The sequence below is a fragment of the Gossypium hirsutum genome, chromosome D04 (assembly GCF_007990345.1).
Source record: "Gossypium hirsutum isolate 1008001.06 chromosome D04, Gossypium_hirsutum_v2.1, whole genome shotgun sequence".
In the NCBI taxonomy this organism is placed as follows: domain Eukaryota; kingdom Viridiplantae; phylum Streptophyta; class Magnoliopsida; order Malvales; family Malvaceae; genus Gossypium; species Gossypium hirsutum.
In genome coordinates, this window is record NC_053440.1 from 1,615,053 (window position 1) to 1,636,108 (window position 21,056).

Consider the following 21,056-nt stretch of genomic DNA (forward strand, 5'->3'; position numbering starts at 1 on the left):
CTCTGCAAAAACTGAGAAGGAAATGAAAGAGAGGGCACTAAACCCAATGCAACCATTAGCAAAACAGATGCAGATACAGTGCTGAGAATCAGAATATAAGACGAGAGAAGAGCTTTGGTCATGAGAAGAAAATTTTTCTTTGTTTTTGAAGTTCGAGTCCCAAAGCCACAGTGAAAAGAGAAGAGAACAACATACACTCGATAACATTTTTATAGAGGCAGAAAAGATACAGTTTTTTCTGGTTGAATAAGGTTGTGAAAAAAGAGTAATAGATTGTGTTGATAAAAGAGATCGTCGTCGTCATCATCAGCACCATCATGAGTAATTGGTTGGGGTTTTCTCTGACTCCAGACCTTAGGATCGATGAAAGCTTTGGCAGAGAAGACCATGGAGATTTCCCTTCTGTCATGCCTTTGCGTTCTGATGGCTCTCTTTGTGTTGTTGATCCTTTTCGTCGCTTTTCTACTGCTGCCGATGAAGGTCTTTGCTCTTTCTTTCACTCTAGTATATGTTACTTTTTAACTTTGCACCATGCATGTTTTCTTTTAATGGTTAAATTTTAGTTGCATGCCAGAAAAGAGATTCGCTCTACTCCCAAAGATCTAAAAAAAAAGAAATGGGTTCTCTTTGTCACTTGTTTTCCGACACTGATTTGCAGATTGGAGATATGAAAATGGTATTGGAGCTGCAACTGCAAACGAGCAGGGTCCCAAACTTGAAGATTTCTTGGGTTGTTACTCAAACTCTCCATCTCAGGAGACCAAAGCTTATTGTGGAACACACGAAAACCAAAACACTGTTCCTAGTCCTACTAGAATCAACGTGAATGTAGCACCAAATTATAGCAGTAGTGGGGATGCGGACGCTGCAGAGAATTTCACAAATCCATCGTCTTTCATCCAAACTTACCGAAATTACAACGAAAACCCTCAAACCCTAATGGCTGGTGGTCACAGCCTCCAACAGTGTGACCCAAACCCTAACCACAACCAGAGGAGTGGCGTGTACCATGTTCCTTTTGAGAGTGCAACTTCAGTTTCAGGATTCAAATCCTGGTTGAGACAAACTCCATTTCCTGGTGGAAAAGCTTCGGGTAATGAAACAAATAATAACTTTAACTTTCAGGCACTCTCTCTTACCATGAGCCCAACCTCTCGAAATGGGTTCCCTGCTACAGCACCATTGGAGGTGGTTGATAACCGTAAACGACCTGTGGGAAGGACCCTCACCAGGGAATCAGTTCCTCGCAAATCTATTGATACTTTTGGTCAAAGAACTTCTCAATATCGTGGTGTTACAAGGTATTTTTACCTTTCAATTTTCATTGTTATCCGAGTTTAATAACATTCAGAAATTTACTTCCTTTTATTCAATAGGCATAGATGGACCGGAAGATATGAGGCTCATTTGTGGGATAATAGCTGTAGAAAAGAGGGACAAACAAGGAAAGGGAGGCAAGGTGAGCGCAGCAGTTCATTAATTCTTTTTTTTTTCTTCATTCCTTGATCGTTTTGGTTTCTGATTCTTTATTTTCATTTTTCGGTTTCCTGGAAAGAGAATTAACTAATGCTTATGTTTCATTCACTTTCTGGTTCTCATCCTTCCACTCTGCAGTTTATCTTGGTAAGTGAACTCGTATATTATATCCTTTTGCATGTCTCTTCGGTATTAAACATTTTGGGAGTGCATGATTCTTTTAACTTTATAAAGATTATTCAAGTATGAGAACAAAGAGCATTGGGCTTTGTGCAGTTTCTTTTAATCGTTTATTCTTTTTGTTTAAAATGTTTGTGGATATGATCAGGTGGTTATGACAAGGAAGAAAAAGCAGCAAAGGCTTATGATTTAGCTGCTCTCAAGTATTGGGGTCCAACAACTCATATAAATTTCGCTGTAAGTTTGTTGGTGAACCACAACACTGACATTGTTCTTTCTAGGGTTTCAACAGCTTATTTCATTGACAAGTACCAAGAAGAATCAACATCCAAATTATAGAGTATAAGAAAGTAATCTTGACTACTTTTGTTTTAGTTGAGTACTTACGAGAAGGAGCTGGAAGAGATGAAGAACATGACCCGTCAAGAATTTGTTGCTCATTTGAGAAGGTGCACCAAGTCTTGTGCATTTAAATTCAAAGATAGAGTGGGAAAATTTAAAAAAAAAAAAAGGACAGACAAAGGAAGTTGTAACATTGATTAACATCTTACTTTTTTGACAGGAAAAGCAGTGGTTTTTCAAGGGGAGCTTCAGTGTACAGAGGAGTGACAAGGTAATGGCAGAAAACGACCTCATTGATAAAGTTTTGCCAGTATGTACTGCAATTTTTGCAGCCTTTTTCAATATGATAGTAGACAATAGTAGGCAAACATTACTATACACATGCAGATAAAATCTCAAATTCTAAAATGTGTGTTCTTACATGATACATCATTTACAAGGCAATCCAACTTTATATCTATCTATCTTTCCTCTTACATGTCAAGCTATTTTCTGTCTCCGGCTAGGCACCATCAGCATGGAAGGTGGCAAGCTAGAATAGGAAGGGTTGCGGGAAACAAGGACTTGTACCTTGGAACATTTAGTAAGCTTAACTTCCTCTCTCTTTTCCACTCTTTGTCTCAATTCAATTAAATGAGTTTTTATATAGACTTTTTTAACTGAACACTCAAACAGTCTTAACTGTGATATATATACAGTAATAATGTGTGTTACTTACACATTGTAGGCACACAAGAAGAAGCGGCTGAAGCTTATGATATTGCTGCAATTAAGTTTAGGGGAACAAGTGCGGTGACCAATTTTGACATAAGTAGGTATGATGTAAAGAGAATATGCTCAAGCTCTACTCTTATTGGGGGCGAACTTGCAAAACGCTCTCCAAAAGACACTGCCTCCATTGCTCCTGAGGACTACAATTCATGCGCTTCATCAGCATCTCCTCAACCTCTTCTAGCTATACCAAGCGGTGAAGCATCAGATGAATTGGCGGACATGGTTTGGACTGCAAATTCAGATGAGCAACAACATCAAAATACTAACACAAATAATGATGCATCCTTGGCAAACTCAAGTAGCCGCAATTCCTCTAAACCGCAAAGCCCGAAAGGCTCCATTGGATTAGCTAGTGATCAGTTTGGCATTGGCGGAGATTACTCTCACCAGGGCTACTTCTCATTACAGGGTTCAAAATACGAAGATGGCAACAGTGAGACTGATAATTCCAATGAAAATCGGCTAGGCAATTTAGGTTTAGTTCACAAGATCCCAATGTTTGCACTTTGGAACGAGTGAGGTAGTGAATTTCTCAAGAATTTGAGACACTTATCAGCGATAGAGAAGTTTAGTTTTAGTTTCTTCACTAAAGAAAACTGGTTAGAAAGAGGGTAGGATATGTAACACAGGATATCATGGAATTCAATGGTCTCTAATTAGTGCTTTAGTTCCGAATGAAATTAACTAACTGTTCTCTACCTTATCAAAATGTCTAATACAAAGATGAGGCAATTGGTTTGTTATTTGCTGTCTGACTCTATTTATGTATTTAGTGATTTTTTTCTTTTGTAACTAGATATATTTTCGGTGTTCTAATAGTTGATCATAAATGTATTTCATTCTGATTAAAGAATGAAGTGAACAATCATTACAGTTCATGGTCAATTCAAACCTTCATTGCACCATTAATACTCCCCCGCAAGGAATCTAGTAAAGTTGAAAGCGATGCAACATTCATTCATTGAGCTTGAAAGGAAAGGACATGTGTGATACTACCTGATGATGTACCAAATATTGGTTGGCTTAATTGTTTTAAGATAATGATGTTTTTGACATGAAAAAGACAAAACTGATGGCAAGGTCGAAGGAAAACCAAAGTACTAAATTCAAAAGAAGGGGTGAATTTGTAACAGGTATGCAGTAGGGAGAGACAGGAAACCAGTCAAAATATGGTTTTGGATTTCATAAGAACGGGTGCTGTTTTATCAAACCTGTTGGAGGAGTGGGTGCACCGGTAATGTAGTGAACAACATCTTAGGCACCCATAGTTCCCTCTGGAACGCCTTGAGCAGTTTGACAATCAAAGGGAGAGATCGATAGCTGGGTTGGTTCTAACCTAAAGCCTCTATGGCCTTTAACTAAGCAAACGGGATGTGCCTTAACTTGCGTGCCTTGTAGCTTTGTTTTTTCTTTAATTCTTTATTCCAATAAAGTAAAAGCTTAGTTTTGTTCATTGCTAAACCCACGCTCTGTTCGTTCCACGCGATTGCACCTCCCACCAGCATACAAAAGTATCTTGTATTGTTGGTCTCCTCTTATTTTTGCCACGTCGGTAATCACCTCGTACTCATGACAAAATAAGCTTATATATGTAATTCTCCCTTCAATTTAGTATTTCCTCTCGATTTGATATTTATAATTTTTTTATTCCAACTTACCACTCGAATTTTTTATCAATTATTTTAATAACTTTTTAAAATATAGTTTGGATGAGTGATACATTTATCTGCGGTTAATGTAAAAACAGCGGTGACAATGAAATTAGATACTATAGCGATACTGTAGCATGAGATAAAAATTAAGCTAAATGTATCACACCGCACTACCCATCCAAACCAACCCTCAATCTCATTTTTTATTGTGTTTAGGCTTTCAACATTACTGTTAAAGAACACATGTTTTTTTTAAGTCAAACTAACCGTGGAAAAGTGTTTTTTAAGTCAAAATTACTTTCTAATGGACTATTGGAGGATGAAATTGAGATCGATTTTGAAATTGAAAACTCCAAGTTTAATCACACATATAACTTTCACCTGTGTACAGAGTTTTTTTTCTTTTACGAAGTTTTATCGGGTAGAATTGTGAATGAAAAGGTGATGATATGCCATTGGATGTTGGCAAAATAATGTGCATGATTTGGATATAAGGTACAAGTTGATTTGAAATGAAAATGTGAACAATTGAGGGTTATATGTGTGATTGAGCTCAAAACCTTTATGTTTAATGATGTTGTTTGAATCTTGATAGGTATAATATTTGTTTTACATAATGAGTTTGTATGTGATAGGAAATTGAGGTAAGCAAATGTTTATATTGTATGAGCTTACTACGTATTTTAAATACTTACCCGTATTACTACTTTTTTTGTAGAATTTGGATGTTTGAAACGTGTCGACCGGATCAGCGAGAAGCACCCACCTATCGTCTTTCGATTCGGTAGACTTTTTAATGTTTCATTTTGGTTAGTTGTGGCATGTACATAGGTTGGATTAACTTATGTAAGATATTGTGTATTTTTGGTATAATAGCCTTGTATATAAGCTTATGTTTGTGGTTTGATTTATGGTGTATGGTTAACGCCAAGTTTGGTATTTTTAATGGCATTTTGCATATGAATTAGATGGTGGCATGAAATGGCTATAGATTTTGGCTTGTGTTAAGCAAATGTTTATGCTTCCATGTCGCGACATTAAGTTCAATTTCTAGCTTCTTAATTTTTTTTTCGGATCTGTCACCCTACTATGTCAACACCTGCTATGAAAAACAAATAAAAACAACTAGGATTAATACTAAAAATAAAATAAACAAACAAGAAAAATTAAAAAAAAAACAAAAAGTAAAGAAAATCATAGAAGTCCTTTAAAAAAAACCAAGACAATCCATACCGTCACCATAAATGAACTTCCATCTAGTTCTCAACACTTTTATTCGTCATTTGTTCTTTCGTCGACAAATACAAACCAACCTCCTCGATCGAATCCACTGGCAATGTTTTATCTTTGACCGGTGTGACATCCACATTACGAGCCATTTGATACAAAATTCAAGCCAATCCCACTATGTTTCGAGGTATTCTTACCTCGCGCATCTTCACCCTAATGTCGCGTGAGGCTTTGGTTACTTAAGCTATACCTCCATCTTCGAATGAGAATAGAATGAACTCGTCGATTTCTTTGGTTGGCATCTCTCCAACTATAGCCAGAAAGTGTTCAGACTCTATTAATACACATTCATTCAGAACTGATTTAAGCTCACTGTTAGTGGTTACTCCTACATTTACTCCTACTCCTACGTCAATTGGATCAAAGACACATTCTTCCATCTTCAACTCCTGATCATGGTCTCCGATTCCAATCGCTTGTTGAGTTTCATCAGTTAACTTAGCTTGGTCATCAATGATACAGTGGCTCTCATCATCAAAGTTAGGAATATCATGCACGATCTCTTCCATTGGAGCCTGTACTTTATATTGATATTGGAGAAATTCCAACCTTTTTGCAAATTTATTTGATATGGACATGGCCAACACGGTAGCTTCAACAGAAGGCATTGGAACATCATGCATGACTTCTTCCATTGGAGTTTGCGCTTTCGATTGAGATTACACAAATTCAAACCTCCTCGTAAACCTATTTGATATGGACATGGCCGACTCGAGATTATTCAAAGCACTAAAATGAACATCTATTTATGGGCACTCGGCATATCCGCTATGTTCTTCACCCCAATCCGGATAGGAATATTGAGGCTGGGGGTAGTTCTGAGGTTCTGGATCATTAGTTGGATAGTTGTTGTACCATATCGGTTATAGCTCTCTCTTTCGATTGCATACTCACACGAATCATAAAGAGGTTCGTATGAATATTTGTGCCTACCATATTCTTCATCATAACTTTATTGGTTTGTTGAGGCTCCGTTTAACCAACTCGATCTTTAATTGTTCAGGTGTTGCATATAATACCATCTATACTTGTCATTATCCATGATTAAGTTAAACTTCCAACAAGGTGATGAGTCCTGATTATATTATTATTTTGGGATATATCTTACTTACGTTTTCTTAGTTTCTTGTTTTTTTTATATTTTTTAGTTTATCTGACTTTTTATGTTTATATTGTAAATATTGTGTGTTTTCACGCATTTAGTTTCAATAAATTATTCCATGTGGAATTTGTAAGTAAAACGGGTTTGGGAAAAAAGATGTCAATAATGGAACCATGAGATTAAATGCACTACGCCTAAAGTTAATCCAAGATGATGAGTGAAAGTTCATTGCTCAAAGATTTAAATTTTGTAATTTGGACACATTCAAAACTTCTAGTCGGAACACTTATTAGGGTTTCAATCATTTTTAGAGCTTCAGGACTCCATTTTAGGTGTAATTTATATCGTCAGAAAGGGAATTTGAAGATATATTCAAATATTGGAACACCAATACCAAAATGAATCGGGAAGAAATCCAAAAGTAAAGGTAAATTTACAGGTTTCATATTGATGGACAGTTTGACGACGCCTTTTCGTGTTTGGATCATATCTCCTAACATACTTAGAGTTTGGAGTTGAAATTTTTACAGTGAATGTACAAGATCCGGACCATCAATTGACTTTCCTGTATTTTTTCGATTGGGAGATGTTAACTTAGACAAAAGAAGACATCAATTAAAATGTGAAAAATGACTCAAAAAATGACAAAGAAGTGGGCCTAGAAATTTATTATTTGCAAGTCCTTTGCATTGTCATTTTTCTCTTCACAAACCTCTATGAATAGTCATTGGTTTTAGAATAGGAGGCATCTTGGAGTTGGGATCAAGATCATTTCCTTGTTAAGTATTTGTTTGTTTCTTTATTTGTGTAAAAGCTCAAGTTTCTTATATCTAATCTATCTTTTTTATATAAGTTTGAGTTGTATAATTTTGTTATTCTAAGTTTTCAATGCTGAGGTGAAATGGTGAATCTCTTGGAAAATATTAAGGTAAATTTCATACTCATCATTTGAGCTAGAATTAATTATCAACCACTATTCATAATCATACTTGTAAAGTAAGATCTTTTATTTGTTCTAGACAATAGATGACACAATGAATGCTTGGATAAATTAACCTTGATTTTTTGTAGACATAAAAAATTGGCATAATAAATATTAAAAAAAATTATAAGGCTTGAAGTTATGAAGTGATTATAATACCATATGGTATATTTTTTTACTGAACTTAAATAGTTGAATTGTCATATTACACCATCCTTTGCTTATGGTTTCATTTGCTAAACAGTTGGACTTATTGAAAAATCATATTAGACACTCATTTTATGGACATGCCTTTGCTTATAGATTCATATGCTTAATTATTAGGTGTACATTGCTTGATTATTCGATTGGGACCTCCAATTTTGTGTGGATTCTAATTGAGTAATAACAGTGAGTACTAAAATTTAAATCTTAATATGACACCAAGATTTGATCCTCTAACATCAACACATTTTCTTCCAAGTATTTGTTTTTATTATTCTTAGTTAATTTATTGCGTTGACTTTTATTTTTATTTCTAGTGTTTATTGCTACTACTTTCATTTTCGACACTCATTCCAAAGTTAAGTGTTAAATTTTTATTCTCGCATAATACTTGTAATATTGTAAGCTCTAATCAACTTCTCTATGGATTGACCTCAAACTCCTGAGATTTTATTACTTGAACATAATTTGCACTTGGGTTCTAGACCTAGACAGTCCTTGTCAGCTTTTTAGCACTGTTGCCAGGGAAGGTAAGATTTAGACTACAAGTTTATAAGTTTTTTTCCTTTACATATGTGTATTTGGTTGGTTCTACCACCTATAATATTTTTCTTTATTTCATCTCATTTTTTTCTTTAAAGGACGGTTGTACCGCCTAATTTGTCTGTGTATATTTGGCATCATGATTTTAGTTCTCGTCGTTTAGTAAGAAAGAATTGTGAAACTTTTGTTGGTAATTTGATTGAGACTCCTCCACATTCACCTATCATGGATGAAATTGAAAGAGTTCCTAATGAAAATGAGATTCAACAAGTGCACACCATGCATGATTACTTTCAACCTCCTCGAAACTCAATACCCTCTTGCTTTGTTTTACCTTTGAATGCAAATAACTTTCGATTCAAACCTGGTATGATAACTTTAGTTCCTAATTTTCATGGCTTAGAGTCTGAAAGTCCTTACTTACATCTTAAAGATGTTGATGAAGTATGTGCCACCTTTAATGAGACACCTTGTGCTAATGAAATTGATAAACTCAAATTATTTCCTTTTTCTTTAAAAGGTAAGGCAAAATTTTGGTTTAACAATTTCAAACCAAAATCAATTGGTACTTGGCAAGAAATGCAAACTGAATTTTTAAAGAAATTTTTTCCAACACAAATGACCAATGCTTTTAAAAGACATATTCAAAATTTCTTGCAAATTTCAAATGAACCATTTTTTCAATGTTGGGACCATTTCAAAGATTTGTTAAGTTCTTGCCCACATCATAGTTTTGAAAACTGGCGGACTTTAAGTTTCTTTTATGAAGGTTTAATTTTTGAACTAAACAATTTGTTAAGTCAATGTATAATAGAGAGTTCCTTGATAAAGAACCTAAAAAGGCCTTTAACTACCTAGATCACTTCGACAAAAAAATCACTACCTTGGCACATAGTTAACCCTTCTGAAGGTTCTATTAGATTGAAACTTGCTAATAAGAAAAGAAAATATCACTTTAGTCAAAAATATGATTTAAGTGCTAGAATGGCTAGTTTAACTAGAAAGGTTGAAACCATGAAGCTTAGGAAAGTGCAAAGAGTTAAACTGATAAAAAATGAAGAAATTTGCGGTATTTGTGAAATCATGGGACATTCTACTGTTGAATGTCCAAACATTCCTCTTTTCAAAGAAATGTTGCATGATCAATCGAATTTTACATTCAATCAAATGAATCAAACGTACTAATGTAACATATAATCTTACATTTTTGTAATTCAATTACTAAATATAATTTTGTATTCCTTGAACCAAACACCTTCGAAAACCGAACTGGAAACGAGTGAAGACCATGACACTGCAGAACGAGGGCATGTAGTGCTAACTGAAAACCATCTTTATATAGCATGAGCCGGAGCTACTGCATTTGTAGCCCATTAGATGAAAAGTAAGCCCAAACACAGGTTAAGAATAGTTAAACATATTTTTTATAAAGAAAAATCTAAAATTTATATATAAATTTTAATTTAATATGTAATATGAAAAATAAATTTTGATTTAATTTATTTATACATATAAAATTTTAATTTGATTTGTTTATACACATTATAAATTATATATATATTCGTTTGTGAATTTATTTATTTATATCAAATATCTAAGCAAGATTCACTGAACATTTTGACTTTGTTGAGAAGGCAGGCAGGCTGAGAAGGTTAGCCCTAGAAAAAGAGCAAAAGGGGTCACATGGGAGAGAGATGAAGAAGAGGAACAGAAGCAGCCCTTGGGTGCATAGTGCAGTGCTGCCAAGAAGCATGTTTGGCTGGATCCAGTGGCATCAGCTGCAGCACCTGCTGTCTATTTACAGTCCCAAATTTTGTCAGCACAGACACACACACAAAAGAAAATTTTAACCCCTCCCTCATAGAAGTTTTTTCTTATAAGATAAGCGACAACGAAGAATCTTTCTTTGGGCAAAAGTTGTTGCTTGCTCTTGTCTCATCAATGAACCCTTTTTCTCCCAATAAATAAACCCAACCCCCCCAATAAAGACATGGAAAGCGATGTCATTATGTTCTATATTTTGTGTATGTGATGTAAGAGGGAGAGAGGTTGATGAGGTGTTGGAATTGCAGAGACAGCTAAGGATTAGAGAACAGATGGAGGGATGGGCCAAAAAGATTCTCTTTCTTCTTCTGAATTTGAAAGGCTAAGAAGAATAGATCATATATTATGGAAGCAAAATATATAATGCATTAGTATGATCAACAACTGCATGCCTTGGAAATTGATGCTATTGTCATTGTTTCTATTACTGGCTCGCTTTCAGAAACTGGCCAAACGGCAAGGGCACGCCATATCTCCATAACAAGGAAATGTCGTCCTTGGCCAATTTATTTATGTTAAAATATTATCCCATGTGACTGTCCATATGTCAGAGACATGAAATATGATATTATGATTTTGAGATGAATTTTAATACTGCTCATTATACCTTTTCCCCTAAAACCGGTGGTGTTGATGACAGACTAACAGCTTATCCATTGCTCCTAGATCTCAAAATCTGATTCAAAGGTTGGGTTGGGGTGGGTTGGGTTGGGGTGGGGGGACATATGAATTAGTAAAACTTGACAACAGTCAAAACTTATCCAATCATGGCAGAGAATGTGCAATACACAAATTTGGGTGATTAATAATATATAATTTTATTACATAATCAGGACCTGTCTAAATCAAAAGCACAAAGCAAGTAAATATCCATGGCTGATAAAAGGCTATCATATATAACAGAAGCCAAAACCATGCAAAATGAAAGTACACTGCATTGATCTTTAAATTTCTTAAAGAGTACAGTACATTGCTATTCCTAGAATGCTAGCCCTACCCTAGGATATATAACAGCAGTTTTATGTATGAGATGGCTAGTTGTAGGTCTACAGTCTAAGATTTGCTTGGCTGTGTAGGTTGTGCTTTTGGGGAGAGATTGACGGGGAAATGTCCTGAATGAAGTATCTTGTCCCCTGAATTTTGCCTTCTACCTCTTCTGTGAATCTTCAAGTCTGCCAGGTATTTTCTTTTCTTTTATTTTATTTTAGGTTGATTCCCTTCTGTCGCGAATCTCTCTCTAAATTTTCTTACTGCAACACCTTCCCAGTCCGTACATATTCCCTAACTTTGTTATTCACATATAAATTATGCCATCTAACTTTATTTACATAATAATTATTTTAAAATAAATATTAAAACTTTAAACTGAAAGTAAATACTCAAGACCCTAAGTTTTCAATTTGAGAGTTTTTAATATTTATTTACCATAACTATAATTAATATTTAATTATGTTTAAATAATTTATTAATTTTTATTTAATAATAATATCATTGACAGTGTATAAGATTCATGTTTAATGGTCGTTTTATAATGTTATCATGTTAGAAGAAATTAGGAGAAATGATTATATAAAACTGTGATTTCACGTCATCCCTACACATTTTCAATAGGAGGATGACAAATCAGATTTTTCTTCCTGATTTTTAGCATTTTAGTTGAATTTAAATTTTTCAGGAGGAAAAAGCTGAAAATCAAGAGAAAAAATTCTGATTTGTTATTTTCTTATTAAAAGGTGATAGGGATTACGTGGAATCACAATTTCATATAATCTCTTTTCAGAAACTAGTTTCCCATTTAATTTGAGAATCTTCGACACAAACGTATGTTTAGTTAACCTTGAATGGTTGAGATCCACTCCAATAAAATATGATCAAATGTTTTCTGAACCTACCTTTGAAAACGGAAGCTCGATACTAAAAACAAAGTTTTTAATAGTAAAAATGGATAAAATTTTTAATAAAAATATTATTTTTTTATTTAAAGTAAAAAAGATTATTTTCCTCATTTTTAAAATATAAAGAGTAAAATGTAATTTGACTCTTCGTACAAGAACCTCTATACTACTTTTACCGTCTCTTTTCCATTAATGAAGTAAGATCAGAACAACTTATTTTAAAATTCTTGAGACCTTCTAAACTTATGGCTTCTAGATTTAAATTTGAAACGATGATGTTTCTTTAAGAGTTTCCTAAAATTGATCAATTTTCTTTCTATGGAACAAGATGTGAGATTAGCTATTGAAATATCTTCGAACCCAAGCAACGTTCTTCTCTTTCAAGTTTGCTACTTGTAAAATTATTCTAAGGAGACTCCTTCTTAAAGTGTCATCCATTCAAATAATTTTTTATATGACATGATTTCTTTATAAAAGAGTTTTAAAATAACTTATCTTTTTTTACTAATTTCTTAATTATGTTACAGACTAATTCTTAAAGAATTAGATCTTTTTATAAAAATGTTTTAAAAGAATTTTACTTGCCAAAAACAGAGACCTATCCCAACGTCTGGTAGAAATGGGAGGCGTTACCAAAGCACATACATAGCAAAAATCCCAAAGATATTAAAAATTTCAAACTTTAAAGCAAATTAATAAAATCATAAAATCAATTTTAGAATAATTTGGGGCTTTAAAAATATTTTAAAATAATCAAATTGGTGAGAGTGATCAAAGGTGTCCAAAACCCAAAAACGAATTCCCAAAAATCAAAACGGCTCGAAATAGTGTAGCGGCCAAAGTAGTTTGGCACATGATGCTGTTCCATATGCACCCCCTAGTGAAAAGGAAGGTGAGAGAAGGGGATATAAGGAGGTGAGCTAAACGTTACACAATAGGGAGCATATGAAGACACATTATAATATTTATAAGCACATTCAATTTAGCGAGTTTTGTGCAATATGAATGAAAAGTTTCCTAAGTATCTGTGATTTTAATTTGATAACTCTATTTCGCTCTTTTTCAGTCACACAGTTTTGTCTCGTTCTATACTTTTATTTCTCTTGATTTGCTTTTAACCCTCACAATGCTTTTGTTCTCATATTAATTTTTCATTTAAGCACACTTTTTGCAAGAATCCTATATTTACTATATCTTATTGTGTCTTACTTTTTTCCACTCTAGTTCTTTTGAAACCTCCATGATGTATCCATCTAACTCTCAACATCTATGACCTGACATCTAAATTCATGCATAATCTAAAGATGGGACCATGAAGGAATAAGTAGATTTCAACTTTTAGGCTCTAGTTCCAACCAAACAATGTCTTAGGCCATCCCTAGACATCTAAAAATCCATAGATTCAATCATGCGAGTGACAAAATTATAGATACTTACAGTTCAAGACAAACATACATGTCTTCCTACATAATCGTTTATCATTTGTTATACTTAATCGCTTTCACCTATTATACATTGTAATAGAGTGAACTAACTAGTCTAGTTTTAAAAGCCTAGAATACTTTACTATCATGCCAGATTTACAAATTTCAACCAAACAATTCCTATTATCATGCTCATAATCAGTCACTTGTATTACTGCAAGCTCAAGCACCATGCGTACAAAAATAAAAAAATTTGGATGAAAATAGCAAGAAAACATATGAAAGAAAAAATAAAAATTTCTATGTGTACTCCTAACACTTTAGATTGCACGTTGTCCCTAATGTGCCCCAAACTAGAGATAAGAGTGAGAACTTTCCTTTTTCATCGTGATGGTATTGCAAGGTGTAGATGGGATGTTCTCTTACAGGTTTCGCTTGAAGTAGTAGTGCATTTTCATGTGGGGTGCCTACATAGAACAATAGATTGTTTTAAACAATTATCTCAAAGGTTAGCAAAATAGTTACCATCTAACTTTTTTGTACTATTTTTGTCCAAGATGACCATCTTCTCATTCTCTTTACTTGTAGATTGCACTTTTGAGAAGGGTCCTGGAGTGTCAGATGGATCACAAATAGTAATCCCCTTTTCTTTCAGTCTGGAATGCGCACCACCATTTTGTGGTGGAACCGATGGATCATTATCTGCAAGAGCGGTCCAATATGAAGGTGGTTATGGCCATGGAGGAATCTCAAGCCATGTATCTTAGCATAGTGCTTCGTTACTGATCTACCATGAATTACACTATTATTTATCCTTTTTTACACATAACATTAGATTGTTTAATAGTTAAATCAAATCATCTTAGTATATATTTATGTTTTCATACTTAAAGTCATAATCTATAATTTTCAGTCATTTTTATTATACTTTAGATACTTAAATAAAGTTCCAAGGTCTTATAGGACAAATCAAGAGCTAAAGATGCATATTCAGGCTAAAACTGTTGCCTATGTCACGACACCAAAACACTGATGTTGCAATACTGAAGACAAAAGAAAAAACAAATCTTACAACAAAACTGTTTGCTGTGTCGCGACACACCTCTTGTTATGTTGTAACACCGACCTATGTTGCACACGACGGGCCTGTGTTGCCAGACGGCTTCTACGCAGCCCAAAAATCCTTGCACATGACGGTTGCATTTTTAGGCCAATCAGGGGTATTTTTTCTAGTTGAACTCTAAGTACTTAAAAGATAGTTTAGGCACTTTAATATTTTAAGTTTAACCTATATAAAGGTCATTGTAATTAGATTGAACACATATTAAGGAAGACAATTTATTCTATAGGTTTTTATTAGTTTTCAGTTTTTACTTAGGTTATTTTATGTTCGTGTAAACGAAAGATCTTATTCCAATGTTAGACAATCACGAGTGGTGATTGTTTTGAAGTTACACTTTTTCATTGATGAAATCCATAAGCATCTATTTCCTTTATTCTATTCTTTATATCTCTTTCTTTAACATTGTTGATTGAATGTTTGTGTAAAGATTAAAATCAATTTATGCTTTATACATATTTCACATGTTTCAACTGTAGTAACCCTATTAATTCATTGAAATGTAGAGTTTAATTTAGATTAGTTAGATTTGGTTTAGTGCAATTAAACCTTAGGATTGACGACCCTAGGAAGTCATTTAGGTAGATTTAAACTCGAAATCGATATAGTCTACTGAGCATCACTTAGCGGATTAGTTGGTTGGAAAGGAAGAACTTAAACCCTAGGATTGACAACCCTAGGAAGTCATAAAGGTAGGAATGAACCCAAATTCGGTATTGCCTACTGTGAAAACCTTACCCTGACTTGGTCTAAACTGTGGCATCGAGAGATAAGTAGTTCTTCCTAACTAGTTAGGTTAGTAGAAAGTTGAGAGGCCCTACTAGGTCAATTACTAGCCAATTATTTAAAATCTTACATCAATAATTAATCAGGTAAAGCAACTGGATCTAGGCTAAAGGAACTCGCATAATGGAAACAAGGAATAGGTGAAGCTAATACATTAACCTAGGAATAGATTTAGGTTTAACATTAATTTAACTAGTTTAATATCATTATCCTAATTTATAATTAATATTACTAATTCATGACTCAAATAGATTAGGAATAATTTTGGGTAATTAATTTAATAATAGTTTTCTCCAAATTGCAATCCCTTGGATACGATCTTCAAAGTACTTTTTGTACTTCGTTGTATGAACTATATTAGAATTTAACCCATACACTTGCAGACACCGCCTCAGTTCCATATCGTTTGTAGTAGTATTCACACTCTCAATGTTAGCACGTCGAAAGATGGTTAGTTATCGGCCCGAGAGAAACTATGCATTGTGTCATGTGCTCAATATAAGCTTGCATGGTCAGGTCTTCACTCATCGAGATTGTTGGAATCGCCTTTTTTCGTTGCACTCTCGATGGTTTAGGCCGTGGATCCTCCATTGTTTTCGGAAGCTCGCAATCTTAAGTATACTTTCAGTGTCCTGCCATTTTCTCTTGAATAAATGTTTTACCTTGTTTGTTGACACCTTTGAGATTGAGGACACTTCTTTGCCTTAATGTGAACTCCTTTGAAAACCTACAAAATACACAATAAGAGAAGAGAAAAGTGCATAAAATTTTTGTAACAAATGAATGAGAGAGAGGGTTTTTAGAGTTTGAAAGAGGTTTAGTGAAATAGTGTTGTGTTTTAGGGATTAATAATGTTTAAATATGATTTATACTTAGGTTTTTAAAGTTAAAAAAGATAGGTTTTAGGGTTTAAGTGTCGGGTTGCATCACCTAGTCAAGTATTTTTTTGTAGAACCCAACTCAATGTCATGACACCCATTTCCAATGTCACGACATTCTGCCTAGACTGTCCATGTCATGACATCAAGGTGCAATGTCGCAACATTCCCCCTAGAGGTTCAAAACTTCGATGCTGTAGCCGATTTTGTGACATTGTTGGGCTAATGTTTGACATCAATTCTATTTTTGAAAAAAATAGTATCTTTGGGTGTGTCCTAGCATCATCATATCAATTTTCTAAGTGGCATTGATAACACTCTAGAATAACGTATTTTTATGTATTAATAATTTATTTATTCTGAGTATGATACTACTAATTTGAGCTATTTATGATCTTTTATCTCATAGGGACTAAATTTGAGGCAAAAGAAAAATTAAGGGCCAAAAGCGTGAATTTAGAGATAAAATGGGCCAATGTGTGACACAAAGAAAAGTTTGTGCCAAAAGTGCAAGCATGGAGGAAACAAGGGTTGAAATGCAAAAAGAAGAGATTTTATTATATCAGACTCTATTTTAATTATATTAGGATAATTAATATTAAGATAATTATTAAGGATTATTTAATTTTAGGATTTTATTTTAATTATCTTTATTTATCTTCAATTAAATGTATTTATCTTTTGGGAGATTAAGTAAGATTAGACTATCTCCCCTAGCACTATAAATAGGGGATGAAGTGACTCAAAAGGATCCATCTTTTTTCTGTAAACACTCTCTCCCCAAAAGTCTAGGCTTTTGTTATTATCATATTTCCTTTCAATAAAATCTCCATTTTTATTTTATTTATTTTCTTTTCCACCACAACCATGAGCCATTAAACCCATCTAGTCGAAGGTTGTCGATATTCCCCAAAAAGGGTTCTTGAGGCTTAGAGTCCGCACTTAGCCTCCTCGTCGAGTATTCATTATTTCTCCGCACTACGGGGTTGACGCTTCCGTCCATGTCCCTTAAGAAGTAAGCTTTTCAACGTATGCAAAGGCGGCCGCTTTGTATGTTTTGAGAATGTTGCACAGTCGGTTCTTTAGTTTACTACGTCAGAGGTTAGTGAGCCCAAGAGACAAAATGGTGTGGGATTCGCCATTGAGAATCGTTGATCTAGCATAAGACGATCCCACAGAAGCAATTGTTGGCTAGAGTCAGGTTCCACTAAATCGTAAGTCTAAATCCTTGGAGTTGGTGGTCGTAGGTGTCCTCTTCCATTATAACTGGCTTATTCGGTTTGGGAGGGATCATCTAAAAGCCGAGGATTGAACCCAAGGCCGAAAAAACAACTGCAGGCTGGAACCTCCTATAAGAATTTTCTTTCTTTCAACTCTATTTTTAATTTCTCGAATCTTCGATTCAATATTCTTAATTCTATTTTTATTTTATTTTTCATTTCTAGATCCAAACTTTTAATTCTGTTATTTTCTTATTTTTTTCCAAGAATGCAGGTTTTCTTAAGCAAGATTCTGCTTAGGATTTCATGAAACAAGATATTGTGCAAATCCAATCCCTGAAGATTTGACCTTACTTCCCTTTTACTATTCTTTTTCATTGTTTATTAGGGATAGGATATTTTTGGTGCTTTCAACGACCGCATCAGGCCTCAATATTCGTCATACCTTAACTCCTAATTAAGTACTTCCTATTCCTACATAAAAACTAATAAGAAGTTTACAAATCAAAATTATACAAATTATACAAAAGAATTCAATTCTTGTAGAACACACAAATGAAGAAGTTAAATTTTACAAAACTCTCTTTTATTTTATCAACTTACACTATGAAAGGGGTTCACCTTCAAGTCATTCAACACAAATGCTCTTAAGAAACTGAAGAGTTTGAAGAAATTCTGATAAACACCATATCTCTTTTGAAGAAAAGTCACATTTCAATTGTTCAATCAAGGAGAGGAAGCTAAAAGGCGTTTATGAAGAAAGTCACATTTTGGTTCAATTAAACCAACAAAAAAAAGGTTGAATTCATTTTATTTTTTCAAGATCAAGCATAGAAAACCCTTGAAATGTAATCATCATTCCATCCAAGATCAAGTCTAGACAACCCTTGGTTCAAATCTCTCTCAAATCTGATTGTACCCATAAAGGAGATAAAACATGTTTAAAGGTCAAATCTTGACAACCCTTAAACCAGACTCAACCATCCAAGACAAAACTCTAAAAATGTTGTTGAGATAAAAGCTACACACTATGAATGAGTGACAATAGAGTGGGTACTCCTTCACCACTAAAAGTAAAACAATAAACAAACAAAGATACAAGAGTTTTTATGTAGTTTAGTTTCCCTACATCCGCAGAGCCTAGCTCAGTGAGAACTATCCACTATCTTATACACTTACAACAAGTGGTCCTAATCTATCACACACCCGTAACAATTTCTTCACTATTGCACCTTGAAGAATGATACTCTCACTAAAATCTACCCTTGTGAATTCAACAAGTAAAACCATAACATAAAATGTTTTACTATCAATATGCACTCATATGATAAACTTCCTCACAACGCCAGATTAAGTGCTTAATTCTTTTAGTACAATAACTTATACAAGTCCCTCAATTATATAGAATATTTCGAGACTTGCTAACATAAGAAGATTTATATCAATCCCCATTAAACAACAATAGAATAAGATAAGCATAATAATAAAGTACAAGATAGACATAGAATCTTGGCAACTAAGAAATCAATGTTCGAATTCAGTCCAGTATCCACAATCCAGGGGATTAAATAAGGTAATTCGATTTGATCGAATATCCAAAATATGTTTCCCCAAGTGGTATGATCTTCATTGATAAGCTAGACATCATCCACATACTTAGCACAACTCATAAATACCATTCAATCTCAAATATGGAAATTATCTCAAACAACTCTAGTGGTAAGGGAGTGGGCACTTGCATGGCACTCAAATAATATTTTCATATTTTTCAACACAAGATCAAGTATTGAAGACCCTTGGATCCAAGTTCTCTAAAATCCATTTTCACGATTAAGTCCCAATAACCTTTAAGCAGTCATCATTAATTCAAGATCAAGTCTCAAAAACTCTTTAATCTAATAAAATAAAATCCTCATGCAAGCATCTTGTCAAACTCAATTTCAAGATCAAATCTCAATGGCCCTTGAAGCAAAGCACATCCTTCCAATATTAAGTTTAAACAACCCTTGGATCGAAGCCAAATCAAAGAAATTTTTTTATAAGAATTCTAGAGATTGTACTCTTTTCAAATTTCATCAATAAAATACAAAATTTTCAAATTCAATTTATGACTCAAAATTTGTCTATACAACGTAATTAAAGTATTTTTTTTCCTTCCCTTCTTTACCTTTCTCAACCTTTTTCTCCTTGTTTCATGGCTTGAGCTCCATTAAAATCCATTGTGCATTTGGTGATGTCTCTGTTTAACTTGCACCATATTATCTGATATATTTTTTTCTCTCTCTCTCATTTATATCATAGCTTTCGAAGAGAAATCTTCCCTTTATTCTTTCTTTGCTTCATTAACCTTTAAAAGAAATAAAAACCCAGCTTTCTTTTTCTCTTGTGATTAGTATCTTCGTGGATTGCAATATTAGATTTTGAAAAGTGGGATTTACTTTTTCAATGGAGAACATTGATGTATGTTTTAAGAATGACTATTCATTCTCTGCAAACAGTAATATCTTGACATAGTTTTGTATATTTACATGGTGAGACCTACGTCTAAGTCCATGTGATTAACTCGAATACCACCTTTTGAGTGGTGAAAACAGCCCATTAGATATCTGTTTATACCATGCTCAATACTAAAGTTTGTCAAGGATCTCAACGGGGAAGTTGCGGAGTTAAGGGAGGAAATGTATCAATTTTGTAGTCTCTACAAAATTGGGATATTTATTATAGTGTTTACAAATAGAATAACTTAGGTATGCCAGCAAATGGCTTAAGCCCAAGACAATCAACTACACTGATGCTAACGTGATAATGTTCTTTGTAACTACAGCAATCATGCCCAAAGTCATGAAAAATGTGAAAAAGAACCTGGCTTTGAATCGAAATTTTGTCATTTTTTCAACACCCTCCTGTAATGGAAAAGCTAGAAACTGAAGAAGCATAGCTGTTGAGAATCAATATTCATTCTTAAAACATACATCAATATTTTTCATCTTTGAAAGAAAATCTTAATTTTCAGCATCTAATATTGCTATCCAAGAAGTTAAAATAACCATAAGAGAGAAAGAACAGTACTAGGGTTTTTATTTCTTTCAAAGGTTAGTGAAGCAAAGGAAGAATGAAGGAAAGCTTTCACCTGGAAAACTCTGATCCGAAAAAAAAAAGAGAGAGAGAAATAAAGAAAACCCAGATCGGATAACATGTGCAAGTTAAAAGGAGACATCATCAAAGGCACAATGGGTTTTTGATGGAGTTTAAGCCATGGAGCAGAGAGAACCAGGTTGAGAAAGGCAAAGAAGGAATGAAAAGAAAATACTTTAATTACGTGGAAATAAAAAAAAAAACATGTGAAAATATACCCTTAGCATTC

General features: G+C 33.8%; 1 protein-coding gene and 1 long non-coding RNA gene across 3 annotated transcripts; one reads left to right on the plus strand and one right to left on the minus strand.

Annotated features, from left to right (window-relative positions):
* Window positions 1–3,515, plus strand: LOC107931554 (AP2-like ethylene-responsive transcription factor AIL1). 2 transcript variants are annotated; one of them, XM_016863477.2, is made up of 10 exons: window positions 1–480; window positions 659–1,093; window positions 1,178–1,301; window positions 1,377–1,459; window positions 1,615–1,623; window positions 1,805–1,893; window positions 2,032–2,105; window positions 2,219–2,269; window positions 2,505–2,581; window positions 2,726–3,515. In XM_016863477.2, the coding sequence occupies exons 1-10, from the start codon at window positions 318–320 to the stop codon at window positions 3,289–3,291; spliced, it is 1,671 nt and encodes a 556-aa protein (XP_016718966.2). In that variant the 5' UTR covers window positions 1–317; the 3' UTR covers window positions 3,292–3,515. The 2 variants fall into 2 exon arrangements, with proteins under 2 accessions (XP_016718966.2, XP_016718965.2); XM_016863476.2 differs by having other exon boundaries at window positions 659–1,301.
* LOC107931551 (uncharacterized) lies at window positions 2,849–4,154 on the minus strand. Its single transcript, XR_001693265.2, has 2 exons — window positions 3,984–4,154; window positions 2,849–3,001 (listed from the first exon to the last, which is right to left on the minus strand). It is a non-coding gene; the product is annotated as an uncharacterized lncRNA (long non-coding RNA).
* Between the last annotated feature and the right edge of the window lie 16,902 nt (window positions 4,155–21,056).